The sequence below is a fragment of the Bubalus bubalis genome, chromosome 12 (genome assembly GCF_019923935.1).
Source record: "Bubalus bubalis isolate 160015118507 breed Murrah chromosome 12, NDDB_SH_1, whole genome shotgun sequence".
Taxonomy (NCBI): Eukaryota; Metazoa; Chordata; class Mammalia; order Artiodactyla; family Bovidae; genus Bubalus; species Bubalus bubalis.
The window spans coordinates 71,030,174-71,051,898 of record NC_059168.1 but is presented as its reverse complement, the minus strand read 5'-3'; the positions used below and the strand labels follow the sequence as shown (position 1 = coordinate 71,051,898).

Here is a 21,725-nt window from a genome sequence, read left to right as displayed (position 1 = left end):
GGATCTTCCCTCTCTTTTTTATTCTTAATCTGATTCTTTACATCTGTCCTTCAAAACTCTTGTGTATATGAACTTCAACTTCTATATTCAAACCTTAGTCTTAACTGAAGCCTGATGGGCTGTACCATACACACCCTCTTAAGAAGGGCAAGCTGTGTAGGCCTTTCCTGACCTGCTCCACCAACATTTAAGAGTTATGTTTTTATCCAGGAGACCATGGTTAGTCCCTATCGGCTGAAACAAGGGGGGAGAATTAAGGTAATCAAGCTGGCACCAGTGTGTAGGACAGACAGAGAAGCAATTCCTGGAGGCAGAGAAAGCTTATTGAATTACTTCAGGTGTGAATTGATTAGTATTTGGAGCTGACCGAAAACGATTGGCATGGGAGGCCTAACGCGGTTGTCCTTAGGTTTAAACAAAAGTATATTCAGTTGCATAAAGTGGGCTGCTATTTTTAAAAATACCCATTCCCACTTCTCTTTGTCATGATGGAAGTAGATGGGCCTCCCACCCCACATAGGACAGCGCCTTGTGGACAGTCCTCTCCAGGATGTGCTGCCAACAGTGAGCCTTTCAGAGATGCAAACGGCAGGATGAAGAGTCAACGGTGACCCAAAGGTCCTGAGCTTGGCTGAATATTAGACCCAGCCTTTGTGGGTGAGCAAGCTTACGGCTTTTATTTCAGACGTGTGGTATGATTCTTCCCCTGTCGACAGTAGGACATCCTGATGATGTCAGAACCATGGATTTAAAATCTGAAGACCTGAATCCAAGGTCCAGCTCTGTCACATAACTGTAATTTTAAATGAGCTTCTTTCTGTTACTGAGTTTCAGTGTTCTTACCTGTAAATGGGATAATATGCCACCTTGAACATCACAGATGAGATATAAAAACTTTAAAGCCAAAAAACGTATATTATGACATTCGCCAGGCCTCTGGTCTAGAATTATCAGATTGCACAGGTGAGCAGTCAGAAGGATACGTAGATTTTGAAGACATCAGAGTGTACTGAGATGGAGCTTTCTGGGACTTTCTAAAGGAAGAAAGCTCAGGGCCAACCCTTCATGGTTAACTATCCCTTACCTGGGCTTTGTGGGGGGGTTGTTACATGGATGGAGAAAGGAAACAGTAAATGTTTTAAAAGGAAAGGAAGTACAGGTCGATGTGGTATCATGGAAACTATGGGAAAAGAACAGACGTGAGCATCAGGGTCTAAGGCCATTAAAACCCCATAGATATGACCGTAAAATATCTTCCCAATCCAAAAGAAAGAAAACAAGGAAATTGAAACATCAAAAATAAAAATCCTTAAAAGCCTGAGTTCATTGAACCCAGAGGAATAACTCGTGAGGTCTGGAAGGCAGGCACATTCTGTTCTTCCTTTTGGTCTGTGAGGACCGTGAGAGTCAGTCGCACTTTCTGATTCATGGCCAGAGAACGTGCATGCCCATAGCAACCTCTGACTGAGACGGCAGAAAGCCAAAGTGTCCCTGAGTAGAAACTCCTTCCAGAATGTCAGAAACGAGCAGTAAATCTAATTTGCAGCACTTGTGATAGAAAGAACACGGACTCCAGACCCAGACTGGCCAGGGCTCACCCTGGCACCATCTCTTCTTCCTGGCTGCAAGAAGGTTCTTGGGCTTGCCACAAGGCATGGGCTTCCTCTGTAGTGAAAAGGGACAAGAGAACCATGTGGCAGGAAGCACCCAGCACATTGTAGGTATTCAGCAAATGCTTGTTTCCTTCCCTTTTCTTAGCATTAAAAAAAAAAGTACTTATTAGAATGGAACACAAAAATAAAAACCACCATGCCTAACTTTTCTCTAGTGAGAGATTTTTCAGATTTGGGTTAAGGGAGAACCCAGAGTCATACTGTGGACTTCCTTGGTGGCTCAGTGGTGAAGAATCCACCTGCCAGTGCAGGAGACATGGGTTCAGTCCCTGGATGGGGAAGATCCCCTGGAGAAGGAAATGGCAACCCACTCTAGTACTCTTGCCTGGGACATCCCATGGACAGAGGAGCCTGGCGGACTACAGTCCATGGGGTCGCAAAAGAGTCAGACAGGACTTAGTGACTAAACAACAGCAACAACAAAGTCATACTGTAAAAGCAGCTTTGGTAGCTGTGGTTTACTTTGCTCCTGTAGGGAGATTTGCTGAGCCACAAGAGGCTTGCTGGATGGGGGGGGTCAGGACCCTGGGGTTCTCTGTCAGCTGCCCAGGCAGCTCACCACTCTATACCACAGGCTTTTCAGTTAAATGGATAGATGACTTCCAAGCCCTCTTTGTGAACTGTGGTTTAATGAGTTTGTCCTCTGTCGTGACAAGACATGGAGATCTTTAAGCACCTCAGCTCTTCCCTGAAAGCACATCTGTCAAAAACACAGCTGAAAGAAAGAGAATAGACTAAAGAGGTATTGCAACGTTTATGTATTTCACTCACAGGGACCTCAGGCCTGACTCCTACACCTGCTGTTAAGCTTGGTACATTAGTTCCCTGATTGCTAGCAGCCTAACTGCTCAGAGAAGGTCTGTGGTCTCTAGACAGCCTAACCTATAGCCTGAGCTGGGCGGTGGGGGTGGAGGGAACTAAGAAACTATAGACAGCAGAATGCTAGACACTTAGACACACACACCTCATTTGGCCTGGGTTGTCATGACTGTATGGCCCACTCTGAGAGCTAATATTCATAATTGTGATTTAAGTCATTTAAAGGGGGATATGGAAGAGTAAATGTGAAGGCTGCTTTGGAAAGATTTCAATCAAAAGCAATAGAAAGGGGAAAAAAGTTTTGGAGCTCGCAAGGAAGAGCTCTCAGTTACTGGGCGCAAGTCTGCTTCTCTTAGGAGAACCTTTGCTTGAAAAGATTTTATTCCTTTACGTTTGGATGTACAAGTCAAGCAGCTAATTTAAGTCAAAGGCTTGCCTCAACATGCTCACCTTGTATTTATACGTGTGTTCTCTATAATTCAAGTTAGGAGAATATGACAGTTTAAAAACATCATTTTAGACAGCTGTCATACTTTCATCTGAAGTGAAATTTCTAAATGGAGTTGCTATCAAGGAAGAACATGAATTAATTTCTCTTTTCCCACTGTATCCCCCTCCCATTCTCACAGAAGAAATAATAACTAAGGAGATGGCCAAAGAAACAACTAAACAAAAACTAGGATAGTTCAGGGACCACATAGCAATCTTTAAATATACAAAGATTCATTATGTTTCTGGTCTTTTTTTTATCTAAGCACAATGGAAAACTGTCTGAGTTTTCAGCAGGCTTCCTCTCTGTTTAAATGTTTTATGGTCTTTGGTCAGCTCTTGCTGCAAAACCCCATTTGACCTTATATTCTCCAGAGCTGTGTTTTTTGTTTTTGTTTTTTTTTTAATTTGAAGGAAGACGAATATAGAATTAAAAATGGGGAGTTCCCAAGGACTCTGAATATGCCCCACATAAAATGATGGGCAGAACTAAGTTGGAAGCTTAATTGAAAGAACCTGGCTACCTTAATCTATGGGTTGTATTTTCTCAGCTGGAAGTCAGGTTGGAGAAAGAAATTATGTAGACTCAGGTTTGTTTTAATTGCTTCTAAGAAAAAAGTGATGATAATAGGTATCATTATAAATATCTGCTAGGTGCCAAGTATTCTACATGTATTCATTATATCTTATAAACCACCCAACAGCCTTGCACGGTAGGTACTATCCCATTTTAAAGACGAGAAAACCTAGACTCAGAGAGTTTAGCAGATTGCACAAGGTCACCCAGGTCATAACCGGTTGAGTAGGAATCAAGCCTGGATCTGTCAAATTCCTAAGATCATATTCTCTCCACTATACTTGCCCGTTCTTACATTCCCTTAGGCTCCACCCTTTATTTATCGAGCGCTTTCTACGCGCCAGATGCTGTACCACATGCGTTATTTTCAACCTGGAGGTTAGAGTCTTTCCAGTTTTACAATGAGGAAGAAGCTCGGAGAGGTCAGTGAATCTACCAGTGCGATATGATCACTAGGTGGAACCTAGGTCGCCACCTCCAGGGCACGTGTTTTTCACGTGACCCTTCGGCCTCAATGAGATAAGCTCTTTCCTGTTCATCTCACCAGAGGGAACTGAACCTTAAGCAACCGAAGAATGGAGTGACTTATCTCTGAACATTTCCACAACCACCTAATCTAGTGGGTCAGACATTTTCCTGTACTTTTGATACCCCAGCACAGTATAAATCTGGAGTGGAGAATGCTTGGGAAGTGTAATACACAAAAAATAACTTCATGCAGCTTTCTGCATAGGAGAGTGACAGGGTGGCCAGGGTTCTAACGCTGTCCTGTAAGGAAACATACAGTCACTCTTGAGGGTTCTGGTTTCCAAGCGCTGCCACATATTTGACCTAAACTATTTCCCATCCCAGTCTTAAACCCAGTCCCAAATCTCAGGCTCTGCTGTAGAATTGTCCTCATAGAAAGTTAGAGTTGTTTGAGAGAAAACGGAAGACTCCTATAAGCTGATGGAGCCCATCGCCAAGCTTACCCCTCAGAGCCTCCCTCTGACCATAAGGGACACACTAGTAAGTCTTAAGAGATGTTTTGTAAAGTGGAATCGGCTCACGAACTGAGAAGTGAGTGACTGCACTCCTCTAATAATAAATAATAAATTATTTGTGATTTGTGCATGTGTACCTTCTAAAACGGTCTCCTTTCTAGAAGACTTCTACCATTTGAGGGTATTTAAATTACAGGAAAATTTCTGACCAGAGGGGGTGAAATGTTCAAGGATCTCGCTGCTCATGGAAGAAAGTCCACACTGCTTTGCTTTGTGCTCATGACTCTCCACAGTTTGGAGTATTTATCCAAAGCGCCCCCGCACCAGCGTTGTATCCTCTGGTCAGTGCTCCCTCTGCCCTGATCACCCTCATCCCCTCACCCTCCTCTGCCCTGACTGCTTGATGCTGTTCCCTCTGCCTGGAATCCCCTCACCTTTCTCTGTCCCTTCCCTGTCATAAGCCTCCCACTGCAACTGCCTGTCCAAATCCTAGTGGTCTTTCAAGGTCCTGCTTATCCAACAAACCTTCTAGAAGCCCTTGGATTATCTTTCCACCCCGACCCAGGCAGTTACTACCTCTATTATAACCCACCGTCATTTTCCTGCCTGAGAACAGTGATGGTCAGCGGGAAGGACCAGGCTTTACTCAACTTGGCCCCTAGAGCTGGCTCATAGTAGATTCTCCAGGAATGCTTCTCAAATTGGATACTTGTTGCTGTTTTCTCTAGCATATAAAGCTCATAACCAGACCCTTTTAAAAATAAAAATAACTAGTGTCAGAATTCTTTTTCTTCTTAAAGCCTAGTTAGTCATCCTTCACTTTGGAGTAGTTGTGTTATTTGCAAATTTGTGCCTGGCAGGATGTTCTAATTTTTCAAGACTGGAATTTAAACTGACCATTGTCAGTCCTCCTCCTTTTCAGAATTTGTCCTATTCCTTCTAATCATCTGCCTTTGGTAAATCATCCATGATATTTTGAAATTAGAAGCTTATGACTCTTTAAAGACTTTGCCCAGCTTTTAAATGCCAAGGATTTTGCATTTGAATATATTTTAACTTATTTAAGGATTATTCTAATCAAATTCTTCCTTAATTTAGCCAGATTTCTGTTTTAATCCTCCCAGGCCAGGAGTTTATTTATTGTGACTACATTCTTTTAAAGATAGAAGTTTAAATGGTATTAAATTATGTTGGACTATAAAGGAAGCTGAGCGCCGAAGAACTGATGCTTTTGAACCGTGGAGTTGGAGAAGATTCTTGAGAGTCCCTTGGACTGCAAGGAGATCCAACCAGTCCATCCTAAAGGAGATGAGTCCTGGGTATTCATTGGAAGGACTGATGTTGAAGCTGGAACTCCAGTACTTTGGCCACATGATGTGAAAAGCTGACTCATTGGAAAAGACCCTGATGCTGGGAAAGATTGAGGGCAGGAGGAGAAGGGGACCACAGAGGATGAGATGGTTGGATGGCATCACTGACTCAATGGACATGAGTTTGGGTAGGCTCTGGGAGTTGGTGTTGGACAGGGGGGCCTGGCATGCTGCAGCTCATGAAGTCACAAAGAGTTGGACACGACTGAGCGGCTGAACTGAACTGAACTGAAATGCTATTTATGATTTTTCTCTGCATCTCTTAAAAACATGCTTCCTTCTTTACATCTCATGCCATTGACCTCTCCTCACTTTTATGGTCTCTGCCAGGCAGAGTTCCTAGACATACATCAACTACCTGCCTTGTGTCTAGCCCAGTGTTCACATGTGGAGAATATAGAATTACGACGGGAACACTTCATTGTTAGCAATTCAGCCAAGACTATATCATGGGCACGTGTCACTTAGTGACGAAGTGGGCAAGAGAGGCTTCCTGGAAGAAGGCCGCAGAAGCAAGAGCAGCTTGTAGGGACTGAACCAGAAGCCAGGCCCGGGGAAATGCCAGGGTCCAAATGGAACGCATCCTCAGGGGACCCAGAAACCAGAGGACATCACAGGAAGTGCACAGTGTCGCGCCTACCATTCATTTCCAGGAAGCGTGGGTCTCATGTGTAGCCTGGGACCTGCAACATGGGATGTGCTCACTCAGTGTGTGTTAGATGAGGGAATGGACAAACCTGGAAAAGCAGGCAGAGAAACACGAGGCTAAGGAAGGTTTCCCATGCGGGGGACCCCTCAGTCCTGGCCTCGGCCATTGGCTGCTTTTCTCCTGGGGAGGACAGCCCTGATGAGGCCTTGTTTGGAGTACAAGTTGAAAGCATGCAGAGTTCTAGGACAGAGGCATTTCCAACAAACTGAGTCATGATGAGAGGAAACCCAGATAAACCTAGGGAGGGAAGGAGGTTCCTCCAGGAAGGGAGAGCAGCTTGGCCGTGAGCTTCCAAGGGCAGCATTGGCTTCCTTCGTCTTTGCGTCCCCTGTTCCTCTCCACGTGTGCAAAGGTGAGGGCAGTGGTGAGAAAGAAAGTGGGATCAGTGAAATAGGACAGGTTATAGCTTCTCTGAATTGAATGTATACAATACGAAAAGAGTCAAATAAAAATGGAAAACTGATGACTTCCCTGGTGATCCAGAGGTTAAGACTCCGTGCTGCCCCTGCAGGGGTACCCAGTTTGATCCCTGGGCAGGGAACTAGATCCCGCATGCCCCAACTAAGAGTTCACATGCTGCAACTAAGACCTGGCACAACGAAATAAATAATTGTTTTTTAAAAAAAGAAAATTTTTACACCTGCACAACATCAAAGCTTTATTGACTTCTTCCCTGTTTACGGATATCCCCCAGACTCTGGTTCTGATTCAGCCCTTAACCTTCTGGATCCAACTCAAAATCCATCTCTTCTGCAAAGCATCCACCTCAAGCAGTGTCCCCTCCCTCCGCACCTCTGCTGTCATCCCATGTGAGCTGTGGGAACTTCTCCCCTTCCCCTGTGCCTGCCAGTGCTCAGGGCCCAGACACCTTCACTCTTCCCAGCACTCCGCCTTCCACTCAGCAAATCTGGGAGCAAAGGAGTGACTCAGTGGGCCAGCTGACTGTGCCAGCCTGACAGTGTTCTCATGAGAGAATGTCCCTCTTCTGCAGTGCCTCTGTAAGCTGTATTCCAGGTTTTCTGCACCATTTTCTTCTATGTTATTTTATTTTTCTTTACAACTTTGGTGTCTTATTTTTCCCTGAAGACCATTCAACTTTCTAAACTCTCTTAGTTTTATAAATGCTCCCATTTAAAAAATATTTCTTTGAATATATGTACAAGGATCATAGAAAACATACCCATGTACTTTAAAGACTAATAAAACACCACCGACTTCAGAAATGGAACACAGTGCCAGTATCTTAGAAGCCCTAAGCATGTCCCCCTCAGGAGTAACCACTCCCCTGAATTTTATGTTTATATGATACTTCTGTCACGTAACATATACCCATAAACAATATATCATTATTTTTTCCTGTTTTTGAAATTTATACAAATGGAATCATATTGATTGTTTTGTGCTGCTCTGAATATCAATGTCTGTCTGCTTTACTTGAGTATATGCTGCTGCTGCTGCTAAGTCGCTTCAGTCGTGTCCGACTCTGTGTGACCCCATAGACGGCAGCCCACCAGGCTTCCCTGTCCCTGGGATTCTCCAGGCAAGAACACTGGAGTGGGTTGCCATTTCCTTCTCCAATGCATGAAAGTGAAAAGTGAAAGTGAAGTCGCTCAGTCATGTCCGACCCTCAGCGACCCCATGACTGCAGCCTTCCAGTCTCCTCCATCCATGGGATTTTCCAGGCAGGAGTACCAGAGTGGGGTGCCATTGCCTTCTCTGACTTGAGTATATAAAAAGTACCAAAACAAACACCATGTACCCACCTTAGCCAAATCTTAATGTTTTGCTGGTAATTGCTTCTGCTTTTGTTTTCACTTTGTTTTTTAAAGAAAGAGCACATTACTAATTTGGTTACGTCCCCCTGAGGACCCCTCCATGATGCATTCCTATCCCTCTCTCCTTTCCCATTACCCCCAGAGGGAACTTCTTTCCTTAATCTGGTGTTTATCATTCCCGTGCACGTTTTTATACTTCTACTACATAGGCATTCATAAGCAGTGTGTAATACTGTATGCATGTTTTTGGACTTTGTTAGTATATACTGAACACTGCTCATCTGTAACTTGCTTTTTCCACTGAACATTATGTTCTTGAGGTTTGTCTGTGTTGATACATGTAGCCCCAGCTCATTCGTTTGAACTGCTGTAAGGTATTCCATTGAGGAATGTACCTCAGTCTCCTGTTGATGGACACTTTAAGATGTTTCCAGTTTTTGTTATCACAAACAGTGCTACAGCAAACCTTCTCCTGCCTTCTTATGCACTTGTGGCAGTGTTTTAGAAGTGGGAATACCGAGTTATGAAGTCTATACATCTTCACTTTAACTGTGCAGGAGGTTATATAAATTTATATTCTCATTGTCAGTGATGAGAAAGTCCAGTGTTCCACATCTTTGACAATACTTGGGGATTGCTGGTGCTTTTAATTTTTGCCAGTCTAATACGTATGAAATGGAATCTCCTCGAGGTTTATAATTTTGCATTTCCCTCAAATACTCCTTTAGTTCAACAAGCATTTATTGAGTGTCTCTCCTGTGTTATGTGATGCCCTGTGCCAAGTGCTAAGAATATAAAATAACTAATTCATGACCCTTACCCCTAGGAGCACTCAGCTTTTGTAGTAATTCCCAGCTGGGGAGGCATATCAGAGACACTTCAGGTGCACTTTCAGGAACCAGAGGTCTGAGATGGGGCCCAAAGGTTAATTCCTTGGTGATGCAGATGCTGACTTCTAGTTGAGACCCTCTGAGCTCATGGCAGGAGAAGCTTAGCTGATATGGTTCAGCCTGGGCTCATTTATGTGGCCAGGTGGGAGAACCTGGCTCTTCCTGGGCCCACACTATGGCATCCCTTTCACAGTGAGATTCTTCCTGGAGTTTTGTGTGAATGGCTCATTGGGGGTCGGAATTATTAATTTGTCTCTAGAAAGTACTTCAAAAGCAAATGCTAAACAAAATGTAAGCAGGAACCAGATTTCCTATAACTTCACCTACCTGGGAAGTTAGCTGTAAACCTGGAAGGAAGCGAACAACAGCAGGCGGAAGAGGAGGAGGAGATAATATCTGAACTCCAAACAGTGCCCGAACCAGAGCTCACATGGCATCACTTCACATCATACAGCCCCTGCTGCACACCAGGTCCCGGCCTACGGATAGAGAATCAATCACGCTGACTCTTCAGGAGCTGAGACGCAGGCTGGATAAAGCAGACCAAAGGCAAAGAGAAGAGGCAAGAGAGAGAGACCATACTGAGGCCGGGCTGGCCATGGTGAGAAGTGGCGAAGGAAAAGGAGCCAGGGAAAGGGACAGAAATAAATAAAGTTTGTGGTCAGGGGGCGAACGGCACACACATGCCAGTAGCACTGGGGACCTCAGCACCACCTCAAAGGCATGCCAGCTCTTTAACCGAACGGTTCTGGGGGTCTGGCTCGTGGTAGGAGGCATTTGTGAAAGAGCAAGTGAAGTCTTCTCTGTTGTTAAACTTTTTATTTTATATGGGAGTATAGTTGATCAACAATGTTGTGTTAGTCTCAGGTGGGCAGCAGAGTAATTCAGTTATATCAGTACATATACATACATCTATTCTTTCTCAAGTTCTTTTCCCGTGTTGGTTGTTACATAATATTCAGCAGAGTTCCCTGTCTATACAGTAGGTTCTTGTTGGTTATCCATTTTAAATATACCAGTGTGTACAGGTCAATCTCCAATTCCCTAACTATCCCTCCCACCCCCCTTGTAATCATAAATTCATTTTCTAAGTTTGTGAATCTGTTTCTGTTTTGTAAATAAATTCATTTGTATCATTTCTTTGTAGAAGGTGAAGTCTTATTAACACTTGAGACTCTCATGTATAATGATCTTTTCATGTGTTGTTTGTCATCAAGAAAAGGTTAAATTCTTTTCAGTGTGTTATTTTTACTGAGATGTAAAGGTCTGTACAAAGTTTAGAAAGAGATCCATCAAAATAATTAAACACTGTGAAAATTTATGCTATAGGTAGAAATTTCACATATATAGAAGTGTATAAAACTAGACTGAAAGAAAAATACAAAGTAAGGAAAAAGAATGAGTCGGAGGAAAGAATGAATGTTTATTTACTACCTGTTCTGTTTTTGTTCAGTTCTTTCAACAATGCTATAAGAATTATTACCCTCATTTTTCAGGTGAGAAAAATCAAGATTCAAAGAGATGAAATATTTTGCCTATGGTCTCACCACTAATTAATGAATAGGGCTCAGAATTGAAACCCATTTTTATCAGACTCCAAAAGCTGTGTATACTTTTTCCATCATATCATGCTGTCACCTCCCATGCTAGGATAAGTTTTAGCATTTACAGCAAAATCCAGGAAACTTCAGCTTTTAGTTTGTTAATATTACTACACCCCCAAAGGTTATCTGTTTACATGATCAAATCACACAAAAAAGTGAAAAATTGAAACCAATGTATTAAAATGTGGTTAATATTTGGTCTCCTTGGTCACTTAAATGTAAGGCAGTGATGATAAAAAGAGACTCCATTTGATTTTTAATGCCTTGAGTAGGGACACTTCTGAATTGGAAAACGACTTGTCTTTTGTGTTTCTTATAGGTGAGTATTTTGGATATGTGGTAGTTAACTTTCTAGTGGTTGGGATCCATGTGTCTCAGAGGTACAATCAGGGGTGGTCAGTCAATAAGTGGCAACTTCCCTAATTGGTTGTGTGCCCACTGGGGGGGAAGCCTAGGAATGAGACGTGTACAAACTGCTCTTAAGAAGAATGGACCTCAGATGGAATCATTGTCGGAAGAGGAGTTTACAGCCAGTCAACATGGGGTTAAAACTAGCTCCTATTGAGGCTTCGAGGAACTGGAGGGGCCTGAGAGGACTGGAAATCGGAACGTAACCATTGCCACCACAAAGTGAATCCATGAAGCATCTTCCCTACTAGCCCAAGCACACAAGAATACAGAGTTGGGAAGGTTTGGAGGAATGAAATAATGGCTCACTTGTGAATAATGATGAAAATATTTGATGATACGACTCCCAGGGAAGCAATTATGGTTAACCCCTCATTTGTCTGGCATTTTCAAGGGTTGAACTGTCCCACATAACTGAATTTTCCAGACAGCTAAAACTTTCCTATTTATGTGCCTTGAATGTTTTTAACCATGCTTGATGGAAATATTTCTGAAATAGATTATACGATTATCCTGCCTTCTTGAACAGAAGCTGCAAGGAATAACATTTCCTTTAGTTTCCTTGCATTGCAGGTCCAAGAAGACCTGATTTAAAAAGTTGAAATAGTTAGGTCTTGTAATGTCTGACATAACAAGGAATCCAGAGCTGGGCAGTACCAGAGAGAGATGAATTCGACATCTCAGTGATGTCAGGCTGACTTTCTGCTCATGGTCACGAGATGAGTGCCAGCTCCAAGCCTCAAGATCTCACATGATAAGATCTAGGCAAAAATGAAATGGGGGCTTCTCCATATGTGTCTTAAATTAGGAAAAGATTTCTCAGAGACCCCTGGCCGACTTCCGCTCAGGTCCCATTGGCAGAACTGAATCACATTTCTTTGCCTTGGTTTTATAGAAGGTTGAGGAAGTGAATGCTCTCTGACTACAGGAGGAGGTGTCTGAACATATAAAAGAAGATGGAGAATGGCTGTTGGTTAGGCAACCAAGAGTGTTGGCCCCGTTACCAAGATTGGGAGTGAACATAACTATGTATGGTAATAGCTTGAGGGAACGATCAAGCTCTTTGTTCCTACACTGAATCGCGTCCCCCTCCCCCACCACCCCTCCTGCAACTGGGATGCTTTGTGATTTCCTAAGTCTGCTTTTATTTATTATTCTCTCTCAGTGCTTTGTGCCAGACTGCTAGTTATCACTATTTGCTGTTAATGTCCCTTGTTCTAATCTTGCCATAATTAGATTTTTTTCCTTTTTCCTGGAAAAACCATATGATCAAACTTGTTAGAACAAAGCCTGAAATGTTGAGTATTTGGCAGCTGTCCTGTGGATCGAATACACAATGTGGCATTTTCCTTTTGGCTGTTCAGTGTCTTTTTTCCATTGTTGAGGTCTGAGACTGGGAAGTGAAGTTTCTCGAGAGTCTTGTGAACTTAGATAAAACTAATGAAGTCTTCTGGTACAAGGATGAACACATAAGAGCAGTTAAGCATATTTACTAGAGAAGATAAAACCATCAGAACTTCAGCATGGTTTGGAGAGAGGCGGCAAAAGTTTCTCAGTGCATCCGGTGCCTCTCAAAGCTGCACGGCGGGCAGTTCTCTGGGACTGTGACCAGTAGAACCTGTCACTGCTGTGACTGTCCAGCGTGAGGCAAGCTGGTGCAGAACTTAATTATTCCTGCCTTCTGCCAGGGCGTCAGAGCCCTGTGAGCAACTCCTGTGAAGTGCCCAGGTTGAGCAGAATTAGCAGTGTTTGAGTGTGACTCGTTTCAACAAGTTCTTGAAGAAAATAATGCTTAGGAAATGGCTATTGAAAATTATACTGAACAAGGAGGGGACCATTTCTTCTGTGGCTCAAGAGCTGGGCAAAATTCAGTCTCTGAATCCAGAAAGAAGGAAATAGGAAGCACTTGTGAAAACAACGCTGACAATGAGTAACTGAATCCAATGAAATGATTCTACTCTGGGAATCAAACCTGAGCTAGTAGAGGAGTTGGATTCTAAGGAAGCAGATGTTCAGATGCTCAGATTTAACATGGCTGAGACAACGAGCCCAAACTGCCTAGAAGCTTAGGAGTTTCTTAAAGCAAGTTAGCTGTTTGAAGGCTCAGCAGTCATTATTTTAATGTTCAGAAAAATCATGACGTAGCTTGAAGGCAAAATGTAGTGTCAGAAGCATTTGGGGATAAGGAAAACAAAAATTTTTTTTTAATTCTAACTAACTTGTACCATTCAAATCATTCTTATAAGAAAAATGCAAAGTATTTCTCATAGGTATTTTAGTTATTAACTCCTTCTTAGAACATTTTTAAAGAAGTCATCCTTCTACTGACTGCTGACTGATCCAGGCAGGATATGCCCTCGTTAAACTAAGCAAGATATTTATATTTTTTTAATTTTATTTTCTCATATGTGAATTAATATGCGGATTACCAAGTTTTATCTTTGAAGGACTCTGACCAGTCCTACCCCTTCTAATGATGTAGCCACTGTGTTCAAATTTTAGTATTGACTCCAGCTACACTTTTTAAGAAAAATCTCCATGGCAAAATAATTATGTAATCAAATACTTTTGGGGAAATCTTGGTATATATCAGCTAACAGGTTTTTTAAAATCAGAATAACTCACTCATTTAGGTAAATAAAATTTTGTTTATATTTTGAATTGTTCCTGGTCTTAATTGGGCATTAAGGGGGTCAGAGTGGATGTTTCAGCACTAGGTGGGAAAATCATTTTTTAGCCTATCAAAATACCAGCAGCTAATTTTCTACAAAACAAAATAACAGGAACAAAAAAACAGAATGAATTTCAAAGCCCCAGAAAGCTGGTAGCTTAAGAGTCATGAAGCTTCTGATATTATGTATATTGCTTGGACACTAAATGATGACTGTACTTACTTTGAATTGGTAAATTATTGCCATTGAATTTTATTATTGAAAATTACTGCTGTTTTAAAGGGAACCTTGCATGTTAAATACTTTGCACCAATGCTATAGCTATTGCTTTGGAGATTAATCTGAATCTCATTTTATGTATGAAACATATAAAATATAAACATGGTTGAAGTCAGATTAAAGTACATGTGAATAGGCATTTTTTTCTAAAATTAATCAGAGGAAATGAAATGAGTAATCAGAAGAGAGATAAACAATTTTGGAAAATGATATTTATTCCAAATGACTGAAGATATTTTATATCAAACTCTGTAAGATGAAGGGATTCAAAAGGGTTTTCTGAATCCAAGTACTTGTCATGTGAATTAGTCTGTTTTTCATGTTTTGTATTATTCCTATATGTTACCAAATTTTTGCTTTGGCACAAACAGATATGTATTGAAACTGCATTGAAGCACTTGGAAAATGTGACTAAAGAATGGACATTCAAAATCTTGCCACTTTTCTTTGGTTGGGGGGTGATTCATCTGTAGAAACCCCCTACAGCACTGAGTCAGAGTCAGATATGCTCAGAGGTCTAAGAGGCCTTACCAACTGGACAGTTTTTGTTTTTTAAGTTTGCTGCAAGCCTAACTTCCTTCAAAAAAATCATTTTGGGTACTTGGTGGGCCTATTCCAAGTCAAAGGTCACCCTAACTGACTTGGTGATACATGTATAGCTATCTAGTATGTCTTTTTCTTTCCTATATTTGCCTCATGGAGCCAAAAGGATGAACCCTGTACATCCTTCACAGCAGAGACTTTAGCTTACTAAGTTGTAATTTTGACATAGTGAGCAGTAAACCCAAGAGCAAAAGGCAACGAGAGCCAGTGGAAGGAGCTTAGGATTTAAATTACAGAACTAGATTTGAGCCCTGCCTCTGTATAGCTATGGTATGAACAAGTTAATAAACCTTTTGGAAACTCAAGTATGTCATTTATTAAATGCAGCTGGTGAAAATAATGTCTGCTTCAAGGAATTATAGGTATCAAATTAGATGAAGTATATAAAAGTACTCTGTAAAGCTAGAAAAGTCTATACACATTTTTCGTATTATTTTTTTAAACGGATGTGCCTATTCTGTGTCCTCAGAGTGAGTAACATTTACAGAAATACATGTTATATGCCTTGAGGAATTTGACATCAAAACAGTCTGTGTTTTTAGTGATAGTTTGCCTGAACTGAAAATAGGAAGTCATTTTATTTTTAAAAATGGAGTTAAAGGATCCCCAAATGAACATAAAGCACATAATATTTGTAAATAGCAAATATTAAAATCAGTATATACTATAACAGTAGACATATGTAGTCCCTGTGGCATTCCATTAAGCAGCTCGTACTGATTGAGGAGGTATACATGGTAACATATACGGAAAGAAGTAAAACTGCTCAGTATCAAAGTTCACCGCTAGATTGAAAATAAAGTGATATACTTTGTTCTTTCCCGTGGCCCAGTTCACTTGCCCTCTTGATCCCCTTTCCAAATCCAATCTTTAAGAACAGTCTTCTTCAGATTCTGGATGAGAAAGACACTGCCCAGCCTTTGATGAGCTTATGATATAATAGGTACTTAAAAGAGAGACATAATTAACTTCTCTGTGAATACTGGACAGGTAATTAGTGCCACAGCGGTTCAGGGGCCTGGGGTTGCCCAGTCTCTGCGACCATTTCCTAGTACTCTTTCAGCACCTGTCTATACATCATGCCTCATATTGGTTAAATTTTTATTTATGGGTGATTTACCTCTCTACAGAAGAACTGTACAAAAATATCTTCACGATCCAGATAATCACGATGGTGTGATCACTCACCTAGAGCCAGACATCCTGGAATGTGAAGTCAAGTGGGCCTTAGAAAGCATCACTACGAACAAAGCTAGTGGAGGTGATGGAATTCCAGTGGAGCTATTTCAAATCCTGAAAGATGATGCTGTGAAAGTGCTGCACTCAATATGCCAGCAAATTTGGAAAACTCAGCAGTGGCCACAGGACTGGAAAAGGTCCGTTTTCATTCCAATCCCAAAGAAAGGCAATGTCAAAGAATGCTCAAACTACCACACAATTGCACTCATCTCACACGCTAGTAAAGTAATGCTCAAAATTCTCCAAGCCAGGCTTCAGCAATATGTGAACCGTGAACTTCCTGATGTTCAAGCTGGTTTTAGAAAAGGCAGAGGAACCAGAAATCAAATTGCCAACATCCGCTGGATCATGGAAAAAGCAAGAGAGTTCCAGAAAAACATCTATTTCTGCTTTATTGACTATGCCAAAGCCTTTGACTGTGTGGATCACAATAAACTGGAAAATTCTGAAAGAGATGGGAATACCAGACCACCTGACCTGCCTCTTGAGAAATCTGTATGCAGGTCAGGAAGCAACAGTTAGAGCTGGACATGGAACAACAGACTGGTTCCAAATAGGAAAAGGAGTACTTTAAGATTGTATGTTGTCACCCTGCTTATTTAACTTCTATGCAGAGTACATCATGAGAAACACTGGGCTGGAAGAAACACAAGCTGGAATCAAGATTGCTGGGAGAAATATCAATAACCTCAGATATGCAGATGACACCACCCTTATGGCAGAAAGTGAAAAGGAACTAAAAAGCCTCTTGATGAAAGTGAAAGTGGAGAGTGAAAAAGTTGGCTTAAAGCTCAACATTCAGAAAACGAAGATCATGGCATCCGGTCCCATCACTTCATGGGAAATAGATGGGGAAACAGTGGAAACAGTGTCAGACTTTATTTTTCTGGGCTCCAAAATCACTGCAGATGGTGACTGCAGCCATGAAATTAAAAGACGCTTACTCCTCGGAAGGAAAGTTATGACCAACCTAGACAGCATATTCAAAAGCAGAGACATCACTTTGCCAACAAAGGTCCATCTAGTCAAGGCTATGGTTTTTCCAGTGGTCATGTATGGATGTGAGAGTTGGACTGTGAAGAAGGCGGAGTGCCGAAGAATTGATGCTTTTGAACTGTGGTGTTGGAGAAGACTCTTGAGAGTCCCTTGGACTGCAAGGAGATCCAACCGGTCCATTCTGAAGGAGATCAACCCTGGGATTTCTTTGGAGGGAATGATGCTGAAGCTGAAACTCCAGTACTTTGGCCACCTGATGCGAAGAGCTGACTCATTGGAATAGACCCTGATGCTGGGAGGGATTGGGGACAGGAGGAGAAGGGGACGACAGAGGATGAGATGGCTGGATGGCATCACTGACTCTGTGTACATGAGTCTGAGTGAACTCCGGGAGTTGGTGATGGACAGGGAGGCCTGGCGTGCTGCGATTCATGGGATCGCAAAGAGTCGGACACGACTGAGCAACTGAACTGAACTGAACTGCCTCTCTACCTAGATCATAAACTCCTTGAAGGCAGGGAAGACACCTTGTCTTGGATTGGCCAAAAAGTTTGGAAAACCCAAATGAACTTTTTGACCAACCCAGTATTTCTTGGGTTCTCTCTCCATACCTGTTACCTAAGCGTCAACCAGTGTTCATGGTTTAAGTAGAGTCTTGTACCCACCATTTGTATTTAGCCAAAAATGTGTATTAAGATGCATTTAAACCCTAACTTCCTTTTCCTTTCTTCTGTCTTTACAGTTGACCTGCCCCTGTTTTTTCCTCGAGATCAGCCAACTCTCACATTCCAATCTGTCTATCACTTTACCAACAGTGGACAGCTTTATTCCCAGGCCCAGAAGAACTACCCATACAGCCCCCGATGGGATGGAAATGAAATGGCCAAAAGAGCAAAGTAAGTGAATCATTGTTTTTGTTGTTGTTTCATTTGGCTGTGTTAGGTCTTAGTTGCGCACGAGGGATCTTCTTTGCATCTTGCAGGATCTTTCCTTGCAGTGTATGGACTCTCTAGTTGTGGCACGCAGGCTCAGTAGTTATAAAGATGCTTGGACTTAGTTGCTCCACAGCATGTGGGATCTTAGTTCCCCAACCAGGGATTGAACCTTCTTCCCCTGTTTTGCAATGTGGATTCTTAACCCCTGGGCCACCATGGAAGTCCCCTGAATCAATTGTTATTTCTTGCAAATAGATAACATATTATTTATCTAGTCCAGGGGTTGGCAAGCTACTGCCCTGTGCCTGTTTTTATAAATAAAGTTTTATTGAAACATAGCCATACCCATTTTTAAACTTATCTTCTGTGGTTGCTTTCATGCAACAATGGCAGGATGAATAGTTGAAACAGACCACATATGGCCTGGAAAGCCAAAAGTAATTGCTATTTGGCCCTTTATAGAAAAAGTTAGCCAACTCCTCATCTAGCCTCATCAGGTAGATTGCCTTTAAAAAAAAAAAAATGGGTTACAGGATATCTCTGAAATCTACCTTTCTATTTAGATTAGATTCTATGTACTAGATGGGAATTGGAGTTATGGATAAACAGTGTCTATGATGAAAATATTGACAGCTGCTTTCACATTTTTTAAAATGGGAAATTTCAGCAGACAGTAAACAAATAGAATTTTGGTCTTGTTAGTCAACATGTGGATCCAGTACCTAGTTCTTCATATGGAACTGTAATGCCTTTGAAGGAACACAGTGAGTTATATTCCTCATTGCATCTCTGCAGCCACTGCCCAGAGTAGGGCCTGCATCATCTCTGAATAAATGGCTATACAGATAACTTAGAACTCTTAATATCCTTAGGGAAATAAGTTGGGAATTTGAAGTTGAAGTTTAGCTGGAGTTTGGAATTGAGAGATATAACTACTGCACTTGAACCTCTCTATAGAAAGTGTTCCCCAGTCATATGAAATAGGTAACTATAAATGCAGAATGTTTTTTATAGGTAAGACTTTAGTATCTGGAGCACAAGTCTTCGTGAACCATGGCCTTCCTAGACTGAAGCAACAGTGAGTGGGTCAGTGTCATAGTTTCCAAAAATAAATTGCAATGTGGCAGGTGATTATTACTTTATCACAGCTGTATGCTCACACCTGTGATTCCAGCTAAAGGATGTTCAAATCCAAAGAATTACAGAGATGAAGAATATCAATTCAGCGTCCTCTTCATTGCTCATCCAGTATTCATTGAGCATCTCCCATGTTCCAGGCAGTGTGCCCAAGGCTGGGGATACAGTGATAAACAAATCAGAAATTTTCCATGTCACCATGGAATTTATAGCCCAGCAGGAGAGATCAAAGCCTTTATGATGTCAAACCAACTTGTGATGGTTTTTTAAAGTGTATACTAGTAAAACCTGGCCTTCCAGACCTAGAATGCTCTTGATTGGTAAGGCTTCTTGCTCTTTTCTTCCCCACTGTGGGTTCTCTTTCGGTCCGCAGGTGCCCCCTGGCATCTCCTATACTTTCTGTAGTACAAGGCTTTCACTCACAGCAGAATTGGGACTCTTTTAAATAATGACAGGACAATTTTCTCTAGAAACCCAGATCGCCTCAGATTCATATGTGGAATCCAGAGCTGCTGTTGTCTGAACCTTCAGTGTGCCCTTCCTCCCTGTGTTTTTCCTTTTTGTCCACGATGCCCAAGTCTGAAATTCTATTTAAGAAAAAAAACAAACATATGCAAAGGTAACTAATGACGATGAGTAAGATTTACTTATCTTGAAATAAACTTGAAAAGGGGGATTATGAAATAAGTTTTATGTTTGATGAATTGCAGTTTAATTTTCTGGGCTTTCCTGGGTCTACATAGGATCTGCCCTTAAAAGATGGGCTGTTATTTGTGGTATGTGCTGTGGAGTCTAAACTAGACGTGTTTTTGTGGTTTCCATGGCAAAGTTATCTCCGTGTGTGTGTATGCACATGTGCATGTGTATGCCCATAGACACACGTACTTTTTCAGTAAACATTTTAGCATGTATGAATTTAGTCTTTAAGGAGTTGCAGACCAAAGCCTATGATTTCAGTGTAGGCATATCATAAGTGAAGCCTGTTTATCTTAACAGATTGGTTCAGAATTGCAAGAGACATTTGCTTTACGTTACCACCAGCCTAAAGAAAACATCTGAGGTAGTGTTTAAAAAAAATCTGCCTTCTACTGTAGTGAAGATGGATCCATTTTAAGTGTAATAAAAGAGAAGGTCAGCAGCTCATGCTAGAAAGAAGTAGTTTAAAAACTCCCTTCTTAAACTGACCCGAGTAACTTCGCTGAGCTGTGTCAGAAGTCCAGGTAGTGGATAAGCACAACCAGAGAACTGTCCTGCAGTACAGATTAGAGATTGGGGGAGAAGGTGAAGAGACAGGACAGAAAGAGACAGAGGCCAACTGCAGCCTTCCTTATACTCCCTGCTTCTTTGTCCTGTGAAAATACTGTATGTACACAGTGCGCACAAGGCTGTAATTCACTAGGAGAGCTCTGCCCAGGACATAAACACTCTCATGGTTTATGAACAGCACTACAGTCCTTGGAGTGGAGTCAGCTGTTTATTCCCTCCCATAGAGCAAAATTCTAAACATGTGAACTCAGAAAGGCCACTTTCTGGCACTGACCAGGGCTTCTCCTGTGACTTGTACTTCTTGCTCATGGCTGTCCAGCAAATTCTGTCCTCACAAGTGAATCCCCTCTGCTGAATGAGCATAGGCCCTGGGGTCATGTGCACCCCAGTTCCCATCACAAGTTCTAATCTGTAAGCTCTGTCACCGTGGGCAGGGCTATTAATCTTCTCAAACTTCATCCTGTAAAACAAGACTGTACTCCTCCCTATGATAGGCTTGAGGCGAAGAGTCAATCAGGGGGTGGACATGGGAAAGACCCTTGGTTGGATTTAGTGTCTGCTTTGACTTACAGTGCCTTTGCCTGCTGCTTTCGTCCTGCTCTCTTTCTGCTCTTGCAAATCTCCCCTTGCTTCCACAGTCTTCCTTATGGTTTTCCATCCACGTTAACTTACAGGCAGTTCTTTCACCTCTCTCCAGTTTGGGTTGACTATTGGTCATAGACTGCTTTGAAATCCCTTTTGTATTGTTCTTTGCTTTTTCACATCTTTGTATACATCTCATTTCCTTCATCTACCTGTGACTCCTTTGAAGGCAAGGGTTTTGCGTATTTCTTTTAAAGATATCTTTATCATTTAAACGTATTTATTGTAGCATAATTTAGGTACACTTATAGTTTAGCAGTGGCCACAGGACTGGAAAAGGTCAGTTTTCATTCTAATCCCAAAGAAAGGCAATGTCAAAGAATGCTCAAACTACCACACAATTGCACTCATCTCACACGCTAGTAAAGTAATGCTCAAAATTCTCCAAGCCAGGCTTCGGCAATATGTGAACCGTGAACTTCCTGATGTTCAAGCTGGTTTTAGAAGAGGCAGAGGAACCAGAGATCAAATTGCCAACATCCACTGGATCATGGAAAAAGCAAGAGAGTTCCAGAAAAACATCTATTTCTGCTTTATTGACTATGCCAAAGCCTTTGACTGTGTGGATCACAATAAACTGTGGAAAATTCTGAAAGAGAAGGGAATACCAGACCACCTGATCTGCCTCTTGAAAAATCTGTATGCAGGTCAGGAAGCAA

General features: G+C 41.8%; 1 protein-coding gene across 12 annotated transcripts in view; it reads left to right on the top strand.

Moving 5' to 3' along the window:
* Window positions 1-21,725, top strand: part of BABAM2 (BRISC and BRCA1 A complex member 2) — a 474,973-nt gene that overhangs the window by 417,802 nt on the left and 35,446 nt on the right. For 10 of the 12 annotated variants that reach the window (XM_044926125.2, XM_044926130.2, XM_044926119.2 and 7 more), the window contains one exon: window positions 17,829-17,982. In XM_044926125.2, the coding sequence (XP_044782060.1) occupies window positions 17,829-17,982 (154 nt within the window). Of the gene's footprint in view, window positions 1-498; window positions 658-5,665; window positions 5,772-17,828; window positions 17,983-21,725 lie in introns of those variants that run through there. The other 2 variants (XM_044926128.2, XM_044926129.2) reach the window with 2 other exon arrangements.